The sequence below is a fragment of the Fringilla coelebs genome (genome assembly GCF_963513975.1).
Source record: "Fringilla coelebs genome assembly, chromosome: 3".
Lineage (NCBI taxonomy): Eukaryota > Metazoa > Chordata > Aves > Passeriformes > Fringillidae > Fringilla > Fringilla coelebs.
The window spans coordinates 112,345,155-112,365,246 of record NC_140030.1 but is presented as its reverse complement, the minus strand read 5'-3'; the positions used below and the strand labels follow the sequence as shown (position 1 = coordinate 112,365,246).

The following is a 20,092-nucleotide window of genomic DNA, read 5'->3' as shown; positions in this document are numbered from 1 at the left end:
TTGGCCAGTTGAATTTGAAGCTGGCACTGTCCTATTAAATGCTTGTCAAGGATGGCTCGATAAAGGTTGGGAAGAGTTCTGGAGAATCAATTTAAGGCAGTCATGAATTCTTTATAATAAAAATAGTAATTCTAATAGGTGAAAGTAGAAAGGGAATGGGAGATGCTGAGCTCTGTGGCTATCATCTTACATGCTGTTGATCCTAAGCAAAAGAAACCCCCTGCTAATCACTGAAAACATCTCAATGCATTGAAAAAAAGGTGCTGGGTCTCTGTGTGAGCAATGGTACTCACAAAAAAAGTTATACATTTTTATATATAGAGTAGATTTCTTTCAAGATTCGTAGTATTGCTCCTAATGCTGTTTTGTTTGGTGTATGGCTCATTTCCTCTGGTTATTCTGTACCAATGACCAATTTCTGATACTAATGTCCATTCTCCAAGTGGTCTGGTCTTTCCCATGAAAAGCTGATACCACATGAGGCTTGGGGGAGGAGGGGGAGGGAGCACAATCCATATGCAATGGACCTCGTCACAGTTTGGAATATGGAGGAATTAAGAGTTACAGATCTTAAAAGAGCTTGAATTATTTACTTTTGACTCTTATGTTGCTGAAACTAGAGAAAGTATGCTTTTAAAAATTATTATTTTTCCTTGCCATTTGATTTTGTACTTGGTATGGTAAGTGACCTTTGGATATAAGATATTCCCCACAAGTCCAGCATGATGGTTGTCCTTGAGGTCTAATTACAGTGTGTTCCTCCAGCTCCCAAGTTCTTGCTAAAAATGCACTTAGGAGCTTAGCTTCCTTTGGCCACAGTTGTATTTTGAAATTGTATTGCCTGGTTCTTTGCAGTTGATTTGTATTTTTCTCGTCTTCTGTTGTTTTCTTGCTTTAGTCAATTTATTTATAGGGGTTTTTCTGAGTTGAGGAGCTTGTGTTGTTTGTAGTACTGTAACACACTTTTAGCAAATCACCCTTCTGTGAGAGATTAGGTAAATCACCCAAGTTTTCATTTAGAGCTGGCCAAGTAAAACAGGAGACTGGGGAAACAGCAAGGAAATTATATATATTTTTTATTTTTTATATGAAATGTTTTAAATTTTTACTTTGACCATGGTGTGTTTTGGCTTCTCATCAGCTGCTTGAATAAACAATTACACTTCAAGTCAGTCTGTTTGTCTGTTTTGGGTTTTTTTTCTCTAGTTTAAGAAGACTTATACACTAGATGTTAAGTCAGGTTAGTTCTGAGCTCAGCTTTTTGTTCTGTGGTTTTACTGTGATAAACAGATCTCTAAACCATCTTGTGACTCCTCAGTGAAATGAGCCCTTGCAGTATGTGGAAAGACCCCATTTCCTGCATTATATTGAGAAAATATTTAGCTGGAATTTACCTGCATCCTAGTTTGCCTTCTTTCTGCTGGTTAGTTCTGTGTGTTTAAAGCCTTCAATATTCTGGTTTTTGAGACTCTACTAGTAACCACATCTTTACCCACAGATGGGCAATGTTGGGGTGAAGTTGCTCCAGGTGGGGCAGGGCAGTTTTACAACTCTGGTTACTCCAGAGGTGTTTACTTCTCCCAGCTTTACATTCCTCACACTTCCCAGCTTCCCCTGCTCCCAAGGTGTCAGCCTGAGTGTTGCATGGTTTACAAAGCCACCAGGAATGTGGGCAGATTTCAGCTGGATTGGCCAGTTGGGTTTGTGCAGTTCCCAGGGGTTCCTGCAGGAATGCTGATGCTGTTGGAAATGCGTGGCCAGGATGCCGGTGTAGCGTGGGCTTGAACTGGGGTCCATTGGTTGTGAAATTGGATCTGGTGCAGGGGGAAGGTGTCTGTGTGCATGGAATAGAAGAGGGAAAAGGAAGGACTCAAGGAGGGAAAGGTCTAGGAGGCTTTAACTGAGCAGGAAGAGTTGATAGAACAAATTTAAGGAAGGAGAAGACAACTGAGCACAGAGGTAGAGAAGGGGAGAGCATCTCTGACATTGCTGCCTTGTGAGTGCCTGGGGCAAGAAGCAGCCACTGCAGATGTGAAGGAGCTTGAGCCTAGGATGGCAGTGTCCCTGCTGAGACAGAAACTTAGAGATCCTGGAGTGCCTGGCTGGAAAGCTCTGGAGCACATCTCATCAGTTCTGGTTCATGAGAGCACTCTGGCAGCTCTGAAGGGACACAAGGATAACTTGGTGCATTCTGTGGGGATCTCTGTCTTAGGTGTGAAACCAGGGAGCAGTCTTGGCTATCAAATCAATTTGCAGGATGGAGGCTTGGTGAAGTAGTTGGTTTTGGAAAAGTTTGACATGATTGGTACTGCTGGATTTGAAACAGTGTGTGAGAAAATGGGGAGGCAGCAGACTGAGGAGTTTCTGAGACGTGGCAGGGTGCTGGAGTATGGGAGAGAGTCAAGGACAGGCTTTATTCCTAAAGTCTGGTTTAACTACTGGCCCCTTCAAGGTAGAAGAGAACTGATTTAAAAGGAGAGGCAGGCATCATCATTTGAGAGTGAAATCGTGCAGCAAGGAAGTTCTTACAGAGCTGACAGAATCAGAAAATGCCCAGGAAAGACAGTGAGTGCATTTGTTCCTATTAATTTTCCATCTGTACTTTCCTTAATGAAAAAAATCTTTGAAATGCTTCAGAACCAATTGTATCTGTACTTGGAGCTGCATGTGCCCCTAAAGAGAAGTGTTGTAAATCAAGAGCATCCACAGAGCTGATACTCTGATGAACTCAAAGGCCTAAGACTGAAATTTTGGTTGTGAGGACACAAATTAACTGAACAAGATCATTTCTGCTGAGGAGCAAAAGAGAACTCAAGCTAAAGTCCAAGGGGAGAAGCCCTGCCACATGTAACACTGCCCCTTTGGATAGGGGCACAGACTTAGCTAAGCTCCATGGAAAACTGCAGCCTCCCTGTGGTTCCTCCTGCATGGAGCCTCCTGCCTTTTCAGGAATAAACCCAGGATTATTTCTAGGCATAGAACCCAAAGGGAAATCACCTCTGTAGCCACTGTATTAATTAGCAGTGATTCATAAATAAGACCAGTAGAAGTTGGTCAGTGTGTGAGATGTAGAATGCATAAACAGGAAAATAACAGGTTCTTCAGCTTGTGCAAATACCTCCCTGTTTTTTGACATTAGTTTGGCATTAGTCTCAGTATTTCCATAACTTCTCTATTCTGTCTTCTTTACATGGCAGTTGTAGCTTTTAAGGAGCCAGTTTGCTTAATTTTCAGTTCTTTGTAATCTCAAAGAGGGAAATTTAGGAGTGATTCAAACTTTTGCAACAAAAAGGCTGCTCTGTGAGTTGGAGTTACTCCTGCTTGTTAGAGTGGGGTCATGTGGGGGTGAGGGAAGTGTTAGAAATGTGTGTGTAAGATCCTACAAGGTAAAATCCCATTTGTTGCTACTAAATTGTCAATATTTTTCTGTCAAGTTTCAAGCAATTAATCTTAGGAAACACTACTCACAAAATTGGGAAAAAAGAGGTTTTATGAAGCTTTGATGCTGGGCAGGGTTTTTTTGGTGGCTTTTTTTTTTTTAAAGATCCTATGTATAGCTAAAGATCTGTCTTTTGTGGTAAGCTTGACCTAAATTGTGTGATGGTTCTGAAAGCTTTGGCTTTCAGAGAGTTAACTGTCCTGCTAATTTGTAGTGTTGAAAATAAAAGGTGATATTGAGTGATTCCCATCTTTTAGTCTTCTTCTCCATCTTGAGTTGTGTCCAGTGTTGTGTAGCATCTTTAGAGCCTTCTAGGAGTGAGACAGAAAAGTGGTTTTGAAAGTTTGATGGTATCCTGCTCAGAGGCTGCTTTTTGGGTAGTTTTTATTTGTATGTTTGCATATGCATGGAAATGTGGATGTCTGCATATGTGATGTTCTTATTTCAAAGAAGTCATAAGTATTTGTTCAGTGTGATTATTCTGTGAAGTGGTTTCCTTCTGAACTTTGCTTTCTGATCCATGCCCACAGACTTTCATTAGCTTTAGCTTTTGAGAACCTGGATGGATGGATGGATCACACAGGACCTTGCAGGGCTGAGGTTGGAGAGGAGGTTGGGACAGGGATGCTGAGGAGCTCAGTGCTGTTGGAGAGCCTTTCCCACAAAGTTTGCTCCTGAAGTGGATTTGTGAGTGTGTGATACTTGAAATGCCGTGTGAAACGTGGAGATGAAAACTTACATGTGTTAAAAGTGCAAAGATCCACTTAAAAGAAATGCTGCCCTTGATTTGTGTAGCAATTAGATGATTGTACAAATGTTTGTAAGTTCAGGACAATGAGGAAGTGGGAATTGTGCACTGCTAGTTGGGGAAAGCTGTGTGGCAGAATCCAGTGCCCTGGGATATAATCAGGTGCTGCCTAAGTGGAGCTTGGGCCTACTGATGTTGGCCTTATTTGAGTGTAGAAGCATTTTTGGAGGAAAGTGGGACATTTGATAATCCCTCAGTGAAGCATTCAGGGTTTGAACTCAGTACAGAGCTGTTCTGGTTTCCTGTGTTATAAATGTGGTAAGCCTTTATCATTTTGCCAATTAGTGATTCATTATGGTTAAATGTCATGATAGATGTGTCTGTATTTGAAAGCAGTGATCATCAGCTCAGTCTGAAATAACCTTATATGTACACAGCACATTGTTCTTATCTTGATGGTTCTGTTGTGGTTCGGGCTGTATTTGTTTGCTTGTTTTTCTCAGTTTTTATCTGATCAGGAGAAGGAAGTGGAGGTCTCAGGGTCATCTCAAAGTGCAGGCATTTAAAAATCTGAGGGGGAAAAAAACCCCAGCAAAACAAAAGACCAAACCCAAGGTGTCTGGTTAATGAGTAAAGTTGTTCAAAGTTCATACTTGAAAGTGCACATCAATCAGGAGTTCCCAGTAAAGCTTATGAGGAATATTTGATAAAAATAGAATTACAAGAAGGGTCTGTTCTCAATCTCAAATCTTTGGAGCAGTATTCAAGAACATTGTGCACTTTGAGTTTCCAAGTCACTTGCATCTAAACCTTGTTAACCAAATCTACAAGATTTTACTTCAGTAAAGTATTTATTTTCTGTGCTATCAAAGGTAGTTTCTAATAACAGAACAAGTGCATGTTGGGTTTTTTCCTCCTAAAAATCTGTTAATGGTTTTATTTATGTGTTTATGTTTTTGTTTTCTTTAGTATCAGACATTGAAGGTGGTGATGCTTTGCAGCTCAGAAAGGAACATGCCCTCAAGATATTTGCTTACATCAATTCATGGACGCAAAGGTAATTTTGGATGGAGTTTGAATGCTGAGGATGCTGAATCTCAACAGCAGCTTTCCTTTTTCAAATACAGTAGAGTGTTTAGAATTAGCAAATTATTAATGTGTAGCTAAGTGATACCTGGAGAATAAAGACTGTTTTACTACTTGGGAAATAAAAACAAACTCGTTACCCGGTTTTGCATGCATTTTGGGAAAAGCATGTTTTGAATGCAGTTGGCATTCTGGATGCTGTAATAATTGTGTAGAAAAACAAACTGCTCTATTGTGGTGACAAACAATGTGTCTTGCTGCTTGAACATGAAATTTTGGGACTGTCTTCTGAAAGGCAGGGTAGGGTAAGAGGAATTTAAGACAAGGTGACTGAATGGAACCATCATGTTAAATTTTTCTGCATGTTCTGAGTCCAGGTGATGGATTGCAGCCTGTAGCTAAACTGATAAAGAAAAAGAAAATGCTTTGCATGTTTTTGTCTTAAATTACATTATTCCTTTTAATCTAGTATTTAAATTCCTGTTGTTTTGAGTTTGTTTCTTTAAAGTAATGATATCATTACATTACGATATAATGATAAATTACTTCACAGCTGCTTATTTTTTTCCAGCACAAGGAAATGTATGGATATAACTTTTTAGAAAAAATCTACAGTGAAGGTGTTTGGGATTTAGTGTTCAGCAGTAGTTTTAAAACCAAACTGAATCCACTGAATCATAAGTAATATTGGGAAAAACATGGAGGATAAATTGGAAAATACTAGTTGGGTGTTTAGAAAGAAAGAAAAAAAAATGGAATGTCACATTTTGGATACCTGTGAAAGTAGGAAACCTCCTCTTTCTCATTTTGCCCAAAAGTTACAAGCCAAGTTCATTTTCTTCTGCCATGTGCTTTTAGACACAGAGAAGGAATTTTTAAATCAAAATAAACAGCAGGCATGGAAACCAGACTCCTGACATTTCTTGACAGGTCCTAGATGCCAAGTTTGTCAGAGAACAATTGCAACCCAGTTTTCCAGGTCATCATCTGTTCAGAGTTTTGTTCTGTCCTACAGCTTGACAAATCCAACCTGAAGGAAAAAAAAAAAAGATTGGATAATATTTAACTCTTTATTTTCTTCTGGTTTCCTTGTTAGCTTTCATATGTAGTGGGTTCATACTGGAAGAGCCTGGAGAACAGTCCTTAGGCTGGTTAGAGTCTAACAGAGAGGCCACAGGAAGGAGTTTTAGTTGACATTTTAATTTCATGTCCTGTCTCTACTCTGCCAAATGGGCTTTTGAGAGTTCTGCTTGGTTTGGGTTTGAGGCCTTCCTTAAGAACTACTTTAGCCTTTGTTGCCTGGAGTTTAAATCTCTGCTTTCCTTCAGAAGATCACTTGGTGACTGGTCCTGAAGAGCACCTTTTTCTTCCATCTGCATGTGGTGTTTCCATTTTAGTTTTCTTCTGGAAATTGTTATGTTCAAAGAAGTAGCATCCTTATTTTTTATTGATCTCCTCAATTTTTGGTGGAGCTCTTCTTCCACATTCCAGCAGAGCAAGACTTAAGAGGTTTTGCACATACCTGACTTATAAAAGAATTCTCTAGTATGTGAGAAGTCTCTACCAGACTGTTTTCATTGTTATTGAGGATGATTTGTTGCTCTTAAGTGGGGTAATAATTTGTAGGCATAAGTGATGGACCTTTTGAACATCATTTTCCCCCAGGATAAATGCTTGAGGATGCCCTGGGTTTTACCTGCAGTCCCTTGTTGTCATTTGTTGACATGAAAATACATTTCCAAGTAAATGACAAGAATGTTTTTCACATGGGTGAAATTCCATTTACACAATATTAAAGGGATTTTTCTTCCCTGCACAAATGAAACAACGAGGTTTATGTGCTTCAGTCACTGTATCTGTGCTGGAATTAGGGAATCCTGAATGTTACCTTTTGGTCTAACCCACTGAAAAAAATAAATATCTGTATTCAGAAAGTATGTGTAGCTCAAAGGCATGTTGGTGTTCCATCAAGAGAGGCAGCACCCTCTACCTGTCATAGCTCTGGCTCTCTTGATTTTTTTTCCCCGTAAAAATTATAATTTATTAATCCCAGTCTCTAAATTAAATGCTGTGTTTGCAGAAAAAAAATTTAGTTGCTACTTACTGATGATTTCTTGCCCTGTCTTTTGTCTACTGATTTCTTTTTGAAGTGGTAGATGTGATTTTTGTATTATTTTAATAGCTGAGAGCTCTGGTTGTGGAGTGGAGTCCATTGTTCTGTGTCTGACAGGAGATGGAGAAGATCTCTGCTGCAAGCCAGCTCCCAGTTTATGTAGCAGTTACTTTGTGCAGTAGAGTTTGAGTCAGGAAGGGCTGAGTCCATCTCCCAGAGTCTGTCACAAGCATGTAGCCTTATTTTTGCTCCCCAGTCAGTAAGGACAGTGCAGTGATGGCTTTCTTTGCTGTGCTCTCCAGGATTTAAATCCTTCTACAGGAATATCCTCCACCTTTTCTGTCAGAATGAGGGAGGTGCTTGTTTGCATGGAAGGAGCAGCTGTTCCCAGACAGCAGGTTTAGGTACCTGCCTCAGGGGTTTGTGCACCCACAGTCTCTTTGGCATCCACAGTTAATCCTTGCCCACAACTAGAGTTACGTTAGAGCTTTTGAACTTGATGGTTTAATTGATTTTTTAATGATATTGTCAAAGGGATGTTTTCCCCTCTTGTTCTTTGCAGTTTACAGTGGGTCAGTAGATAAGCAGGGGAATAATCTCTGAGCCTGCCAAGTGAAGGAAGTACTGAAGATACTTGAGCTGCCTTTTCCTAGATGGATAAAGGATATCAGTGTGCATGGGATCACCATCCAAATGCAGATAAAGGAAGTGAACTTGAATACTCCATTAAAAATAAAAGTACTTTGCAGCCCTGTTGATTTGAAAATAACAATAACGAGTTCTTACACAGCTGACAAGAATGTCAGGATGATTTATTACAGTAAAGAGCAGCAGAGAAAGCCTGATGAGGAAATGGAGTCAGAAACATACTGAAAAACGTGACTTCTTCAGTAGCACAGTGACCTTGCCCACAAGGATTTTTTTCTGTATTTTACTTGCTGTACCAGCTGCTAAGTGATAACAGGGACTTCATAGTTTGGGTAAGCATTTGGAAATAATGGGATGTTCTCAAGGCTTGAGGAGGGTTCTGTGACTCCCACTTGCTGCTGGGCAGAGTCTGTTTCATTTGGATTGCCTTCATTTTATGATTCTGTCAAACGAGTTGTTGTTTAAAATGTATTATTGTGAGGAGTCCTCTCGGTTAAGTACCCAGCTGATTTTAACAGTAGGAATTTTTATTCATTTCTTTTTTTCTCTTTTCTTACAGGCAATGTTTGTGCTGTTTCAAGGAGTATAAACATCTGGAGATCTTTAACCAAGTAGTTTGTGCGCTGATTAACTTAGTGATTGCCCAAGTGCAAGCTCTGCGGGACCAGCTCTGTAAACATTGCACTATTAACATCGATTCAGCATGGCCAGAGCAGAGTCACCATGCTGATGAGCCCCTGAATGTAGAAAGAGAGTCTCACCAAGAAGAAAATGGAGAACGACAAAAACCTCTAGAGAAAAAGTTTGATTCTGCAAGAACTTGTATCCTGAGCGAGGAGGAGCCCGCCAAGAGCACGGAGCCTTTTAGCTTGTGGAGCACTGATGAGAAGGAGAAGCTGCTGCTGTGTGTGGCAAAAATCTTTCAGATTCAGTTTCCTCTGTACACAGCTTATAAGCATAATACTCACCCCACAATAGAGGTATATCTTCTCTTTGTGTCTGTCTTGGTGAAAGGTTCAGTGTTGTCATTAATGAGCAGATTGGTGTTTGTTGCTTTCGCTCAGGATGGGCACATTCAGCTCTCCTGTTGACTTCAGTAGAGCTTTTCAGAGAAGCTTTTGAAATATATACATTCTCTTGCACTTTCTTTAAACTATCCTTGATTGTTATAGGTAATATATTGGTAAGAGCTGGCTGGAACTGTACGCTGAATTATTGTGCTGTTTAAATAACAGGTAGGCAGAAAGGGGACTGTAGCAAAGCCTTTCTTCCAGAAGGTAACCCATTAATAGTTTACTATTTTTTCTTTCCAATCTGTGGTTCTTAAAGCAAAACTTCATAAACTAAACTTTGTGCAAGACCAGACTTGTTAGAACAGCTGGTTAATGGACTGGGATAGCTGAGATCAACACAGATTGCTTTGTTCCAGGGTGCTGATTTTTCTCTCTGATATTTCTTATGGCTGCCATTCACATTTTCCCTGATTTTCCTCTTAAAAAAAATTAATTAATTCTAAAATCCTGCCATGTTTAATTCACAGTTGCTGAAATAAATATGGTGGTGTTAGCATTTCCTAGTGGAAACAACACATTTTTGGAATGGTTGGCTTTTGATTCAACCTGTGGTAGTCTAATAACAAGTAAAGAGTTATTTTTCAAAATTTGTATGCAAATTAAATGTACATTTCACTACATAGGAAAAGCTTCTATCCAACAAACTTCTGAGAAAGTCAGAGTGGAGAATTAAAGTGCAGCTCACCCACTTCTTTTATTTTATATTTAGAGAGTTGTGGGAGCTCACTGGAGCCCTGAGGGTTGAAATTTGCTTTTTAAACTTCAGTCCAAAATGAGGAAATGCTGAGTCAGATATAACGATGTGAGTTAGGGTGGTCACATCATCTGATCAGTTCTGATGGAATGGGTGCTGCCCTATCTGACAAGAAATGGAGTTAAACTCCCTACACAGCAGGTTTTTTAGGTGGGCTGGATCTTGCTTCTTGTCCTTCTCCAAACCATATGGGCATAAGTTAACAGAGGTAGTTTCAAGTATATCTGAATAGCTCTAAAGTGAATTGATTTATCTCCTGCACTCCTGTGGGACATGTACTAGGACTGGCTTCAGAGGAATGTGGAATGAACAATTCTGGAACAGCTTTTCTGTGGACTATCACATGTCCTTCTTTTAAATGACTATTTCATGTATTTTTTTCCTTCTCTTTGAATTTCACTTCCAAACGATCAAAAGGAAATCTCCAGGTGCCTGATGGGATTTCTTTTCCCTTGGTGTGCAGCCTTGGAGTGATTTAGAGCCAGATCTGTTGTAGCTTGCTGTACTGTGATGATGCCCATCACTCCAGACATACTAATGTATATCTAATATATGTATCATCTCTTATACATCACTTGAATTATCAAATACATTCATTAGCTAGCCTAAAACATAACTTAAGGAGAAGCTGGAAAGAAAACCACTGTCCTGAGGTACAGGCAGGTAAGGGAATTTCTTTTTTCCTTTCTGCTAGACTTTGTGTGTTTCCAGGTCTGGATTATGGAGGTGTGCCCGCCAGCCATATTTGTAGACCCTTTTTTAGGGGGGGTAGATTTTTAAATTTTGCTTTTAAAAGGTCCCAGCATCAATAATTTTTCTTACAAACTGATATTTTCTGTATCTGGGAAGCACTAGGATTCTGTTATTCTGCTGTTTTAATGTCAGAACTTTCTGCTCCCATGAATGACTCACTGAAGTTTAGAATTTAATTTTGGATTTCAGTCTAGAGCGCATCTTAGCTGAACTGAGACAAGTTATTAGTCCCAGTAATAAGAGCACTTCTTGCTTTAAATCAGGCTTGGTTTCAGTCCTCAAGAGATCCTAAAATAAAAAAAATCTCTGCTTTGAGTGCATTAGCTATGCTTGTAAGTTAAACAGGTCCCTGAACAGCCTAAATTTGCAAAAAATTTATTGGGAGAAGCTGGTTTAGCTCTCCCTCTCGCACCAAACATTTCCTTTGCCCTGGAAAAAGGGAGATTTGCTGATCCAGAACAGACTCCAGTCTCCACTCTGAGTGACTTCAGAAATTCCTTGTTTTAGATTCTTGAGGTGAACTTTGCCAGTTTGATGGCATCCACAAAGGTTTTGCTGTACCTAGGCTGCCTCTTAGGCTGCCATTTAGGAGTTCCCAGTGTGAGGCTTTCCCACAGTAACAATTAGTGGTCAATATTTCCCTTGTCCTTTGCTCTGAGACACCTCCAAGGGCTTTGTTCTTAATGGCAGCAGACAATTCTTGAAGTCTGATCCCTTCTCAGCTGCTGGCCAAAGCCATTGGACACTGGGCTGTCTGCTGGAGAGGGAAAACATTCATGTGGAAGCAGGAGGTTTTCACTTCTTCAGGAGTTCATGAAGCTGGATGAAAATGAGCACAAAGGTATCTCTACCTGTAGGATCGTGCAGATCTTTCCTTAAATGATATGGGCTAGGAATTGTTCTTGTCCCTTACAACATCTCTAAAGTGAGAGAGAGGACCACAACAGCCTGATTGGTGTTCAGAGGAGCCATGTACACACCTCTCTGAAATTCATCGCTATTTTTGGTGCCCAGAGGGGTATTTGTGTCTGTTTTTCATCCTAAACAAAATTAACTCGAAGAGTATTTTTAAAATATGGTTGGTTTTTTGAGGAATATTCATACTTTGAAATTTTTTTAATGGGATATTTTTATCCCCTGCCTACAGGGTGGTTTATAACTGTATGCCCTCTCCTTTTCATACTTAGTGCAGTCAGTGAAATACCTGGAATGGGCACTTCAGAGGAGGGGAAAAAAGAATTTATAAAAGGAAGCTCTCAAAATCCTGTAGAGAAAGAAGCAGCAATGTGAAGTGCACTCTTGAACTTTGCACTGTCTCAGAATGAACAAAGAATCTGAAGGGAGTTCCCCAACCATTTAACAGATCTTGACAGGATGAAATGAAAGAGGAAACAAAATCAGCTGTTGAGGTGCCTCTAGCTGCAGTCCCCAGCTCTCTGGGGTCTCGTGCTCTCTGCTTCTCCTTCTCAAGTAAATATTTTCTTGGAAGATGTGTGCTTTCTGCCAAGGTTGTGCCCAGGTCAGACCTCAGCCAGTGCATTTTATTGTGGAATGTTTGGAATGGACCTTAAAGCTCGTCTCATTCCAGTCCCCTGCCATGGGGACACCTTCCACTGTCCCAGCTTGCTGCAAGCCCCATCCAGCCTGGGCACTGGCAGGGATCCAGGGGCAGCCCCAGCTTCTCTGGGCACCCTGTGCCAGGGCCTCCCCACCCTCCCAGGGAAGGATTTCTTCCTAATCCCAAATCTGCCCTGCCCTCTGGCAGTTTGGAGCCATTCCCCCTTTCCTTTTTGCTCTGAGACAGCTCTATCCCTGCCTGCCTGTCTCAAAAGTCCCTCTCCAGCTTTTCTCCTGGTAGAGGTCCTGGAAAGCTGCTCTGGCTTCTGCTGAAGTCATGGTGGGTTTTAATGCCCTGTTAGATTCTCTAATTTCCTCATACATTTGGAGGAGTAAGAGGAGGAGAGTAAGGAACTTCAGACTGTTCTGTTTCCCATCTGCAAGAGCAGAAGTCACATTTCCAGACTCAGTCTCTCAAAGCAGCATTTTCCAAGCTTTGCAGGACTCGTGCAGCAGCCCTCTGTGAGTTTGGGATTTCTGCATTCGAAGAACTGCAGTTCACTTGATAACAAATCTCTTGTTTTTTCAAGAAAACTAATGAAATTTCTCACACCATTTCTGCAGTTTCCATGAGCAGAGCACTGAACACCTTTTCTTGCTGCTTAAAAACGTACCACCTACTGCCTTCAAAGCTGGTTTAAAAATAACTGGTAGAGTATCACGAGTTCAGGCATGACTTAGAGTTCAGCAGAAGAAAAAAAGAAAATAAATGCTTAGTTATAATATGAGCATATTGAATAATTCAAAATGTTTGTATCACACTTAATCCATCCAAAATTGCTTGCCTCCAGCATCCTCTGGTACAGTTCTAAGATTACTCCTACACAGCTATTTAAAATATATTCAGGAAATTTCATTAAAAAACTTAACTTTGTGTTAAACTTGCATTTGATTTGTGACTATCAGTACTGGGTGTTTGCCGTGGAGGGATGAGAAGAGGAATGTGTGTCTTTACCTACAAGTATCCATGGCAATGCTGGGTTTTACAGCCACTTTTTATACCTCCAGTGCCCTTTTGCCCCCAGCAAGTGCATGAAACCCACAATATGTTACAGCCCCAATAAAGAAACTTCCCACTCTGTCCTGCCCAACAAGTGGATGTTGTGGACATTAAAAAGAAAAGCTATTTTCCCAAACCATTTTAAGTTTAGTGCTTCTAGAAAATAGATTTCTTGTTGCAGCAAGTAGCTAACAGAGTGATAGGGTGATAGAATTCATTCCCCTTCTTCACTTCACTCACTCCAGTAAAAGTCTGGCATTTATTTTGTATGAGGTTTTGTTATGTGTAAAAATGTAGTAGTTGAAATTAAATGACAATGAATGTTTTGACATTGTAACCCTTTCAGTCATTATATGTAGGATGTCCTGCAGTACATTGGAATTCAGATGTTTGCATGTATGTCTCATCTTTGTTAGAAATTGCATTCCAAAGTCCCTGGATTGGTTCTGTTCTGGATTTCTCAGGCTGCTGTGACAGACTGTGCCCTTGGCCATATTCCTGTTGAAAAAGTGGCTGATCTGAACAGGGGTGGGATGGAAGAATAATCTGTTCATCCAGCCTTTGAGAGACCCTGCTGCAATGTTCTCTTAAGTATATTTGTGTATTTATATATATTAAAAGAGATAAAAAGTATGGAAAAGTCTGTTTTGCAGTGGAAAAGTGGAGCAAAACTTGAGATTCTGTCTTCCTCTGAACGAGGAGTTTGGGTTTTTTATTGTTGACTGTGATACCTGGTAAATGGCAGTTGGTTTTTTTTGTTCTGTAAATGTGTTTTTATTGCTTGAGTTAATTTTAATTTTTTTCTTTAAACAGGATATTTCTGCTCAAGAAAGCAATATATTAGGGGCGTTCTGTGATATGAATGTAAGTTGTTCACTTTTAAATAGGTGCACATTTCCTAGAAGCTTAAAATAACCAAGTTCTATGGATTTGTGTTACACTCGTGCAGCTTTTGAATTTCCTCTATGTGTGAATGATCTGGTGTTGATGCTTGTGCTGGTTTTGGACTCTTTGCAGGATGTAGAAGTCCCTTTGCACTTGCTTCGTTACGTGTGTCTGTTCTGTGGCAAGAATGGGCTCTCCCTGATGAAGGATTGCTTTGAGTACGGAACCCCCGAGACGCTGCCGTTCCTCATAGCTCATGCATTTATCACAGTGGTGTCTAATGTAAGTATTCCCTTTCAACTCTCCACTTCAACACCACAAATAAAAGCAGTCTGAAGGCTGCAAGAAGTCCCTGGGACCAGGGGAGGGATACAAAGGCTGTAAATTTTCCATGTTGGCAATGAGGTTTGCTGGTGTTGTTATCCAAGCCCTCTGCAGCTCCTGGCAGCACACAAGGAGGTTTCCAGGTTGTACCTAGATAGGAAGATTGTAACAACCCCCAAAGATACTTTAAAGAATGTTGTCAGAGGCCATTTTTATCCCTGAAATTGTGCCATGGAAGTGGTTTTAGTTTCTTTTAGGGTATTTTAACTTCTTAGCTATTCCCTATGAGGCACAGAGGAAAAGCCTGTGGATTTTTTTTCTCTTCAATTTCCTGTGATTTTATACCATTATACACATTTGCAGCATAGAGGTAATCATCTTTTTTTCCCACTTAGTTTTAGAATGCATATCCTCCATCATGTCTGCATTTTGAAATCACAGGGATTTTTGATTGGCAGAATTATGGATTGATTTTAGTGGAGATTTGAAGGAGATTGGTGCTAAAAATAAAACCCAGTCCCTGAAGAAGGACATATAAAGACTCAGTGTAATGTCAGGATAGAAGTTGTGACCTGTCTTGTGGGTGGGCAAAAAGAAAACCAGAAGTTTGTTATACCTTGTACAGAGTGAGTTTGACACGATTTTGACACCGATTGCAGTTTGAGATGCTTCAAATCAGATCCTTCCTCCCACACACCTTCCCTGCTTCCTCACTGCTGTTACTGCCCAGCCAGGAGGATGTTCTGGGGGAGCCAGTGCTGAAATCAGCCTGGTTTGGGGCTCTGTGCTGATCCTCAGTGGGGTAATTCCTGGCTTGCAGCTCAGAGAACAAATGGGTGAGGCCATGGTCTGCTCCATTCTCCTCCTCCTGCCCAGGAGGGCTGTGCAGCACCTCTGCATGTTTGGCTGGGACATGTTCTCTGCTGGCCCTTTTGTGTGAGCTGTTCTTCACCTCCAGCTGCTGCCAGTGCAGTCCTCATCAAACCATCTGCTCAAAGGGTGTGTTCTTGTGTTACTCTGGTTCACAGGGAAATTTTGGTCATGGAACCAAACAGTTTTGCATTTTTGTTTTAGTTTTTGTGAGAAGGGGCAAAGCTGCTTGAATAATGAGTGGCAGCTCCCTATAACTCCAGCATGTTTTTAAACCAGCATTCTGTCTTTCTTCATTGTCCTTTTCAGAAGTCTTTATTTTTTTCCACATAAATAGTTTATTTTCTTTATTCTTAGTGATGTGCCCTGTTCCAAAATACTTCTCAGCAAAGGTTTCTCCTTTCAGATCTTTACTTAGCCACTTTGCATTTCTCTTTGGTTCTAGTAGGTAACCCATTAAGCTGGCTCTTGCAGCAGTTTTAGGTGAGTTCTATAGCTAAATCTGGCAGATAAAATGAAATTCAACCCAAAGCATAACTAAAAGTACTGTTTCTTCAGCCTCTTCCAGCATTGCAGCTTTTCCCATTCAACAGGCATCTTTCTTTTGAACTCTGGCTTTGCTGACAAATCTGTGTGAGTTGAGGAAAACTGTTTAAAAAAATTCTATTTAGATTTTATTTTTATGTGTCAGTTTACTACAGAAAGTATGAGAAAATGTTCTGTGTGTAAGGTGCTTTATTCATCCACTTGCTGCATTTTGGTATCACTCAGTGTACTTGGAAGCACTGCTGCTGCCTTTCACATGCAATAATTCTCATTGCAGCTAATTATTTTGGACAAAATACATCTTATCTTGCCAATATTAAAAAGACATTTCTCCACCTCTCTAATGATGCATGAATTTAGGATTTTGATGTAATGTTCCTCTTTCCCTGTTTTTTATATCGTTTCACTGTATAATTCCTAGAACTTAGGTAAATATAAATAATTGAAGAAATGTTGCTGATTGTCAGCCAATGCACCAAACTCCACTAAAACAAAAAGAATCATTCACAAAACTGAACAGGATAGTGGTGGTCTCAGCAAGAACTCTGCTAATCTGCCTTGGTTTTATCCCAACACATTTGATTTTATGAGATAGAAATGTTTATTCCAACAATAGCTCAACAGTGTCAATTGTTACCTTGTTCCCAATGTGTAAAGGCAGCCCAGAGTGTGTAGTAACCCTTAAATACAATTTCACAGCTGTAGGAATTCTCGAGAGTGGCAGTTAAGTAGCCAGTCTTGTAAAGATTCCTTGAAATACCCACGCTGGAATTTTTTTTCAAGTCTGTAAGATGGAGTTCTTCAGCCACTATCTTCTAGAAATTCATTACCTGTGGTAAAGAGCAAATAATAGGAAAAAAAAAAACTCTCTGAAACCTGAGAACAGAACAGATGCAATGAATATTTGTCTTAAAAGCAGGTGGAAGCAAAAAGTGATGTAATTTTATTTTTTGTCACTTTGCAGATGTCATTTTATTGATGTTCTTTTATGTAATTTTAACAAGTTAGTATACAAATGTGAGCCTGTGTTCAAAATCACAATTTCATTTTTAACATGTGAAATGATGCTGTAATTGAATTCAGAGGCTGAAGGTTGTGTGCAATGCAAGTTTACAGATGCATGATTTCAGCTTAGGAGTTGGGGCTGATACAGAGTGAAGAGCTTACTGTGAACAGTGAAAGCTGTAAAACAGAATGATAAAAACATTTCATCCTTTTATTTCAGAAAGAAATGTATTTTCTTTGGTATTTCAGACTGTATTTTAAAAACCATTTCATACTCTTATTTCACAAAGAAATGTATTTTCTTTGGTGTTTCCTACTGTATTTGAAGCAGAGTACATGGTGTTAAAAATCAAATGGTGTAATCACAATGGTATCTTTGTCACCCCTGCAATTCCTTGTCAAAATGTTATTTAATTCCTGTTTCTAGAGCAAGCATCTTCTAGTGACACTTTGTATCTTTGGGATGTTAGCATTTTTTTCCTTCTTGAGGCTGCCAGTTGGATCAGAAGCTTATTCCGAGTGTGGTCTTTTTTTGCAGTGGGAAGATTTGGCTGGTTTGTCTTGCAAAGTAGGTTATATTGTTACTGTGCAGTGCTTGTTGCCTTGTTAAAAGTAAGCCTGCAAATATTTTTGTCAGAACTGCCTCAAAAAGTTCCTTGGCAAATGCTGGAAACGTTGAAAAGAAGCTGCTGAGAAGTTTGACTGCAGCCTAATACTTTTCTCTCCTGTCAAGAAGGAATATATACATTTTCTGCATGTGGAATTGAGTCCTTAGGCAGAATTTCTTGCATCAGCTGCAAAGCTGAAATTCTTTTAAGAGCAGAGGTGGGGATGCAGAGGGCCCTGAGTGAGTGGCTGGGTTGCTTCTCACAAGGGCTGTGCAAAGTGCTCATGATTGAATTTACATTGAATTTACGTGGGCAGGAGCAGCTGCTGCTGCTGCTGCTTCATCTGTGCTCCAGTCCTTACCTGGCACGGAGTAACAGGTTTAACAGGCTCTGAATTCCTTTTTGAAATGCAGATGGCACTTCTGACTTTGCCTCTGGAAGTCCTTTGGTTGGTGCTTTTCCTCACAGCGGTGCTAAGTAGCTGTTTCAGGTTGTTTGTTTGGTTTTTGGTTTTTTTTTCTCTGCATTTCTTTTCTTCCTGCAATCAGCTTTGCAAAGGTAGTAAAGGCAGAATGGTAAATATGAGAAATGCAAATATGGTAGGAAAAAACTGTGCTTAATCACTGCTTGTAAAACATCTTATTTTAAAGGATATGTAAGCCCTAAGAAGTAAAACAACACAAGTCAAACAGTGTTACTTGGTTTAGGAGTGGTTTGCAAGGAACTGAAAGAATGGAATAATTTTCATGTAAACTTTTAAAGAAAAAGGGAAAAAAAACCCACGAGGCTGAGTAGCAGTTTTTCCTACTGAAGAAATTACAGAGAATACAAGATACAAAAATACACCTGGGCAATATGATCCTATTTATACCAAGTCTGTATTTTCCAGCTGACTAGCAGGAAAGATGCAAATCCTCGTTATAAGTCAAAAAAGCATTCCTCAGGTACCAGTCTGGAAAATCAGAAAATGAAGAAGCTGAACAAAAACCACCAGGAAAGCCTTTTTTAAAGTGGGGTTGCATGTGAAAATGTACCAAGAGTATTTCAGTTCTCTTTAAATGTCATTAATGAAATCTTTATCTATTTATGTTTTTGTATTATAGATCAGAATATGGCTACACATCCCTGCTGTCATGCAGCACATTATACCCTTTAGGACTTATGTTATCAGGTAAATTTTTATTTTAAGACTTTTTCTTGTGGGTCTTTTTGACGGCACCTATTTCTAATTGCAGCTGCTCCTTTTAATTGTACAGGTTGTTGCTCTGACTATCATTTCAACAAGGAGGGTGGAGGTGATGTTTGTAGTTTGGGCAGCTCCTTGCATCTGATTTCAGTATCAGTCAGATCAGTCTTGTTAAGAACGTTGTGAGTGTGACATCCAGCCCCATTCTGCCACGTTGGGCCAGGTCCAGCTGTACTCCAGTCTCTCCCTCACTGTGATGTCTTCAGAAAACTGCATCAAGTTTGCAGTGAGATGCTGGAAGTACGAGAGCAATGAGCAGTCACGGAGATTTCAGCCCCTGAGTTTGAACACAGCTTCACATTCTGATGTTCTGGGTTTCCAGCTGGCAGGAGCTGAAGTGTGATCAAAAGTCTGCTTGCACTTTTATGGAGCTAAATATATCCAGTCCCAAAGATTTGCTTTATATCAAGCTGTCTATCATGAAAATAACACTTTCAAACTGAAGTACTTGTAAGGGTATTTAATTATACAAGCAATTTGTTTTTATTGGCCTTCTCAGGACAATAGAAACATTTCAGTGAGCTGCTGATGAAATTATCTCTGTGTGTGTATCTGCCTGGAGGTGGAGGGGTGTGGTCACAGCTAATTCCCATTCCAGTGGCCCAACTTCAATTTTCCTGGTGCAGGCCACTGCTTTTGCATAGACCCACAGCTCCTCCAAGGCTCTGGCTTTCCTCTAACTAATGTTAGAAATGTGCTCATGCTGCTCATAGCAAAAAATGGGCTTTTACACATTATTCTGTCTTTACTATACCAGTGTAAAATAACACTTAACAAAAATAATTACATTGGCTACAAGCAGGGTCCCAGAACAACGACACTGGGAATTGTTTCATATTTTAAAAGGTCTGGTTTTATATTGACTGTAAAAATTTAAGTACTGACTTGGCTGTCAGTCTAATTTCCTATACTGTGGTTTCTACTAAAATGATACCAGCAGAGAGAAGAGTATTTTGATCTTTTATTAAAACCCATCACTCTTGAGTTACAGTCCAGCCTTGTGCACTCCTTTAATGCTGATGTGCTGTCTTTGAAATCTTCCAAAGGTAATTATTAATCTTGAGGCAGTCAAGAGAGGGCAGGCAGAGGATTTTCAAGTGCTTGTCTCTGTACATACTCCATTAATGCTTGTTGGTGTACCTGGGAATTTGGTCATGAGCCCTCCCTGTCTTCTTGCAATGTATGGAAATGAAAAAGAGCATTGAGGGACCAGCAATTAGAGTTAGGCTGATGATAAGGAACTACTTGAGGGAGACAGAATAACACATCCTGTAGTTGCTGCTGCTAATCCTTGCTTGTCATCCTGTAATGCTTAAAACTTTTTCTATTTTATTACTATAGGTGCAACTGGGTCACTGGAATGTATAGAAGATCTTT

The 20,092-nt window shown here is 39.9% G+C and overlaps 1 protein-coding gene across 7 annotated transcripts in view; it reads left to right on the top strand.

The window, feature by feature from the left end:
- The window catches only part of USP34 (ubiquitin specific peptidase 34), a 112,959-nt gene that overhangs the window by 11,955 nt on the left and 80,912 nt on the right, over window positions 1-20,092 (top strand). For 6 of the 7 annotated variants that reach the window (XM_084203102.1, XM_084203106.1, XM_084203104.1 and 3 more), the window contains exons 2-6: window positions 5,157-5,244; window positions 8,594-9,014; window positions 14,045-14,095; window positions 14,249-14,398; window positions 18,573-18,640. In XM_084203102.1, coding sequence (XP_084059228.1) covers window positions 5,157-5,244; window positions 8,594-9,014; window positions 14,045-14,095; window positions 14,249-14,398; window positions 18,573-18,640 — 778 coding nt within the window. The remainder of the gene's footprint in view (window positions 1-5,156; window positions 5,245-8,593; window positions 9,015-14,044; window positions 14,096-14,248; window positions 14,399-18,572; window positions 18,641-20,092) is intronic. The other variant, XM_084203103.1, reaches the window with a different exon arrangement.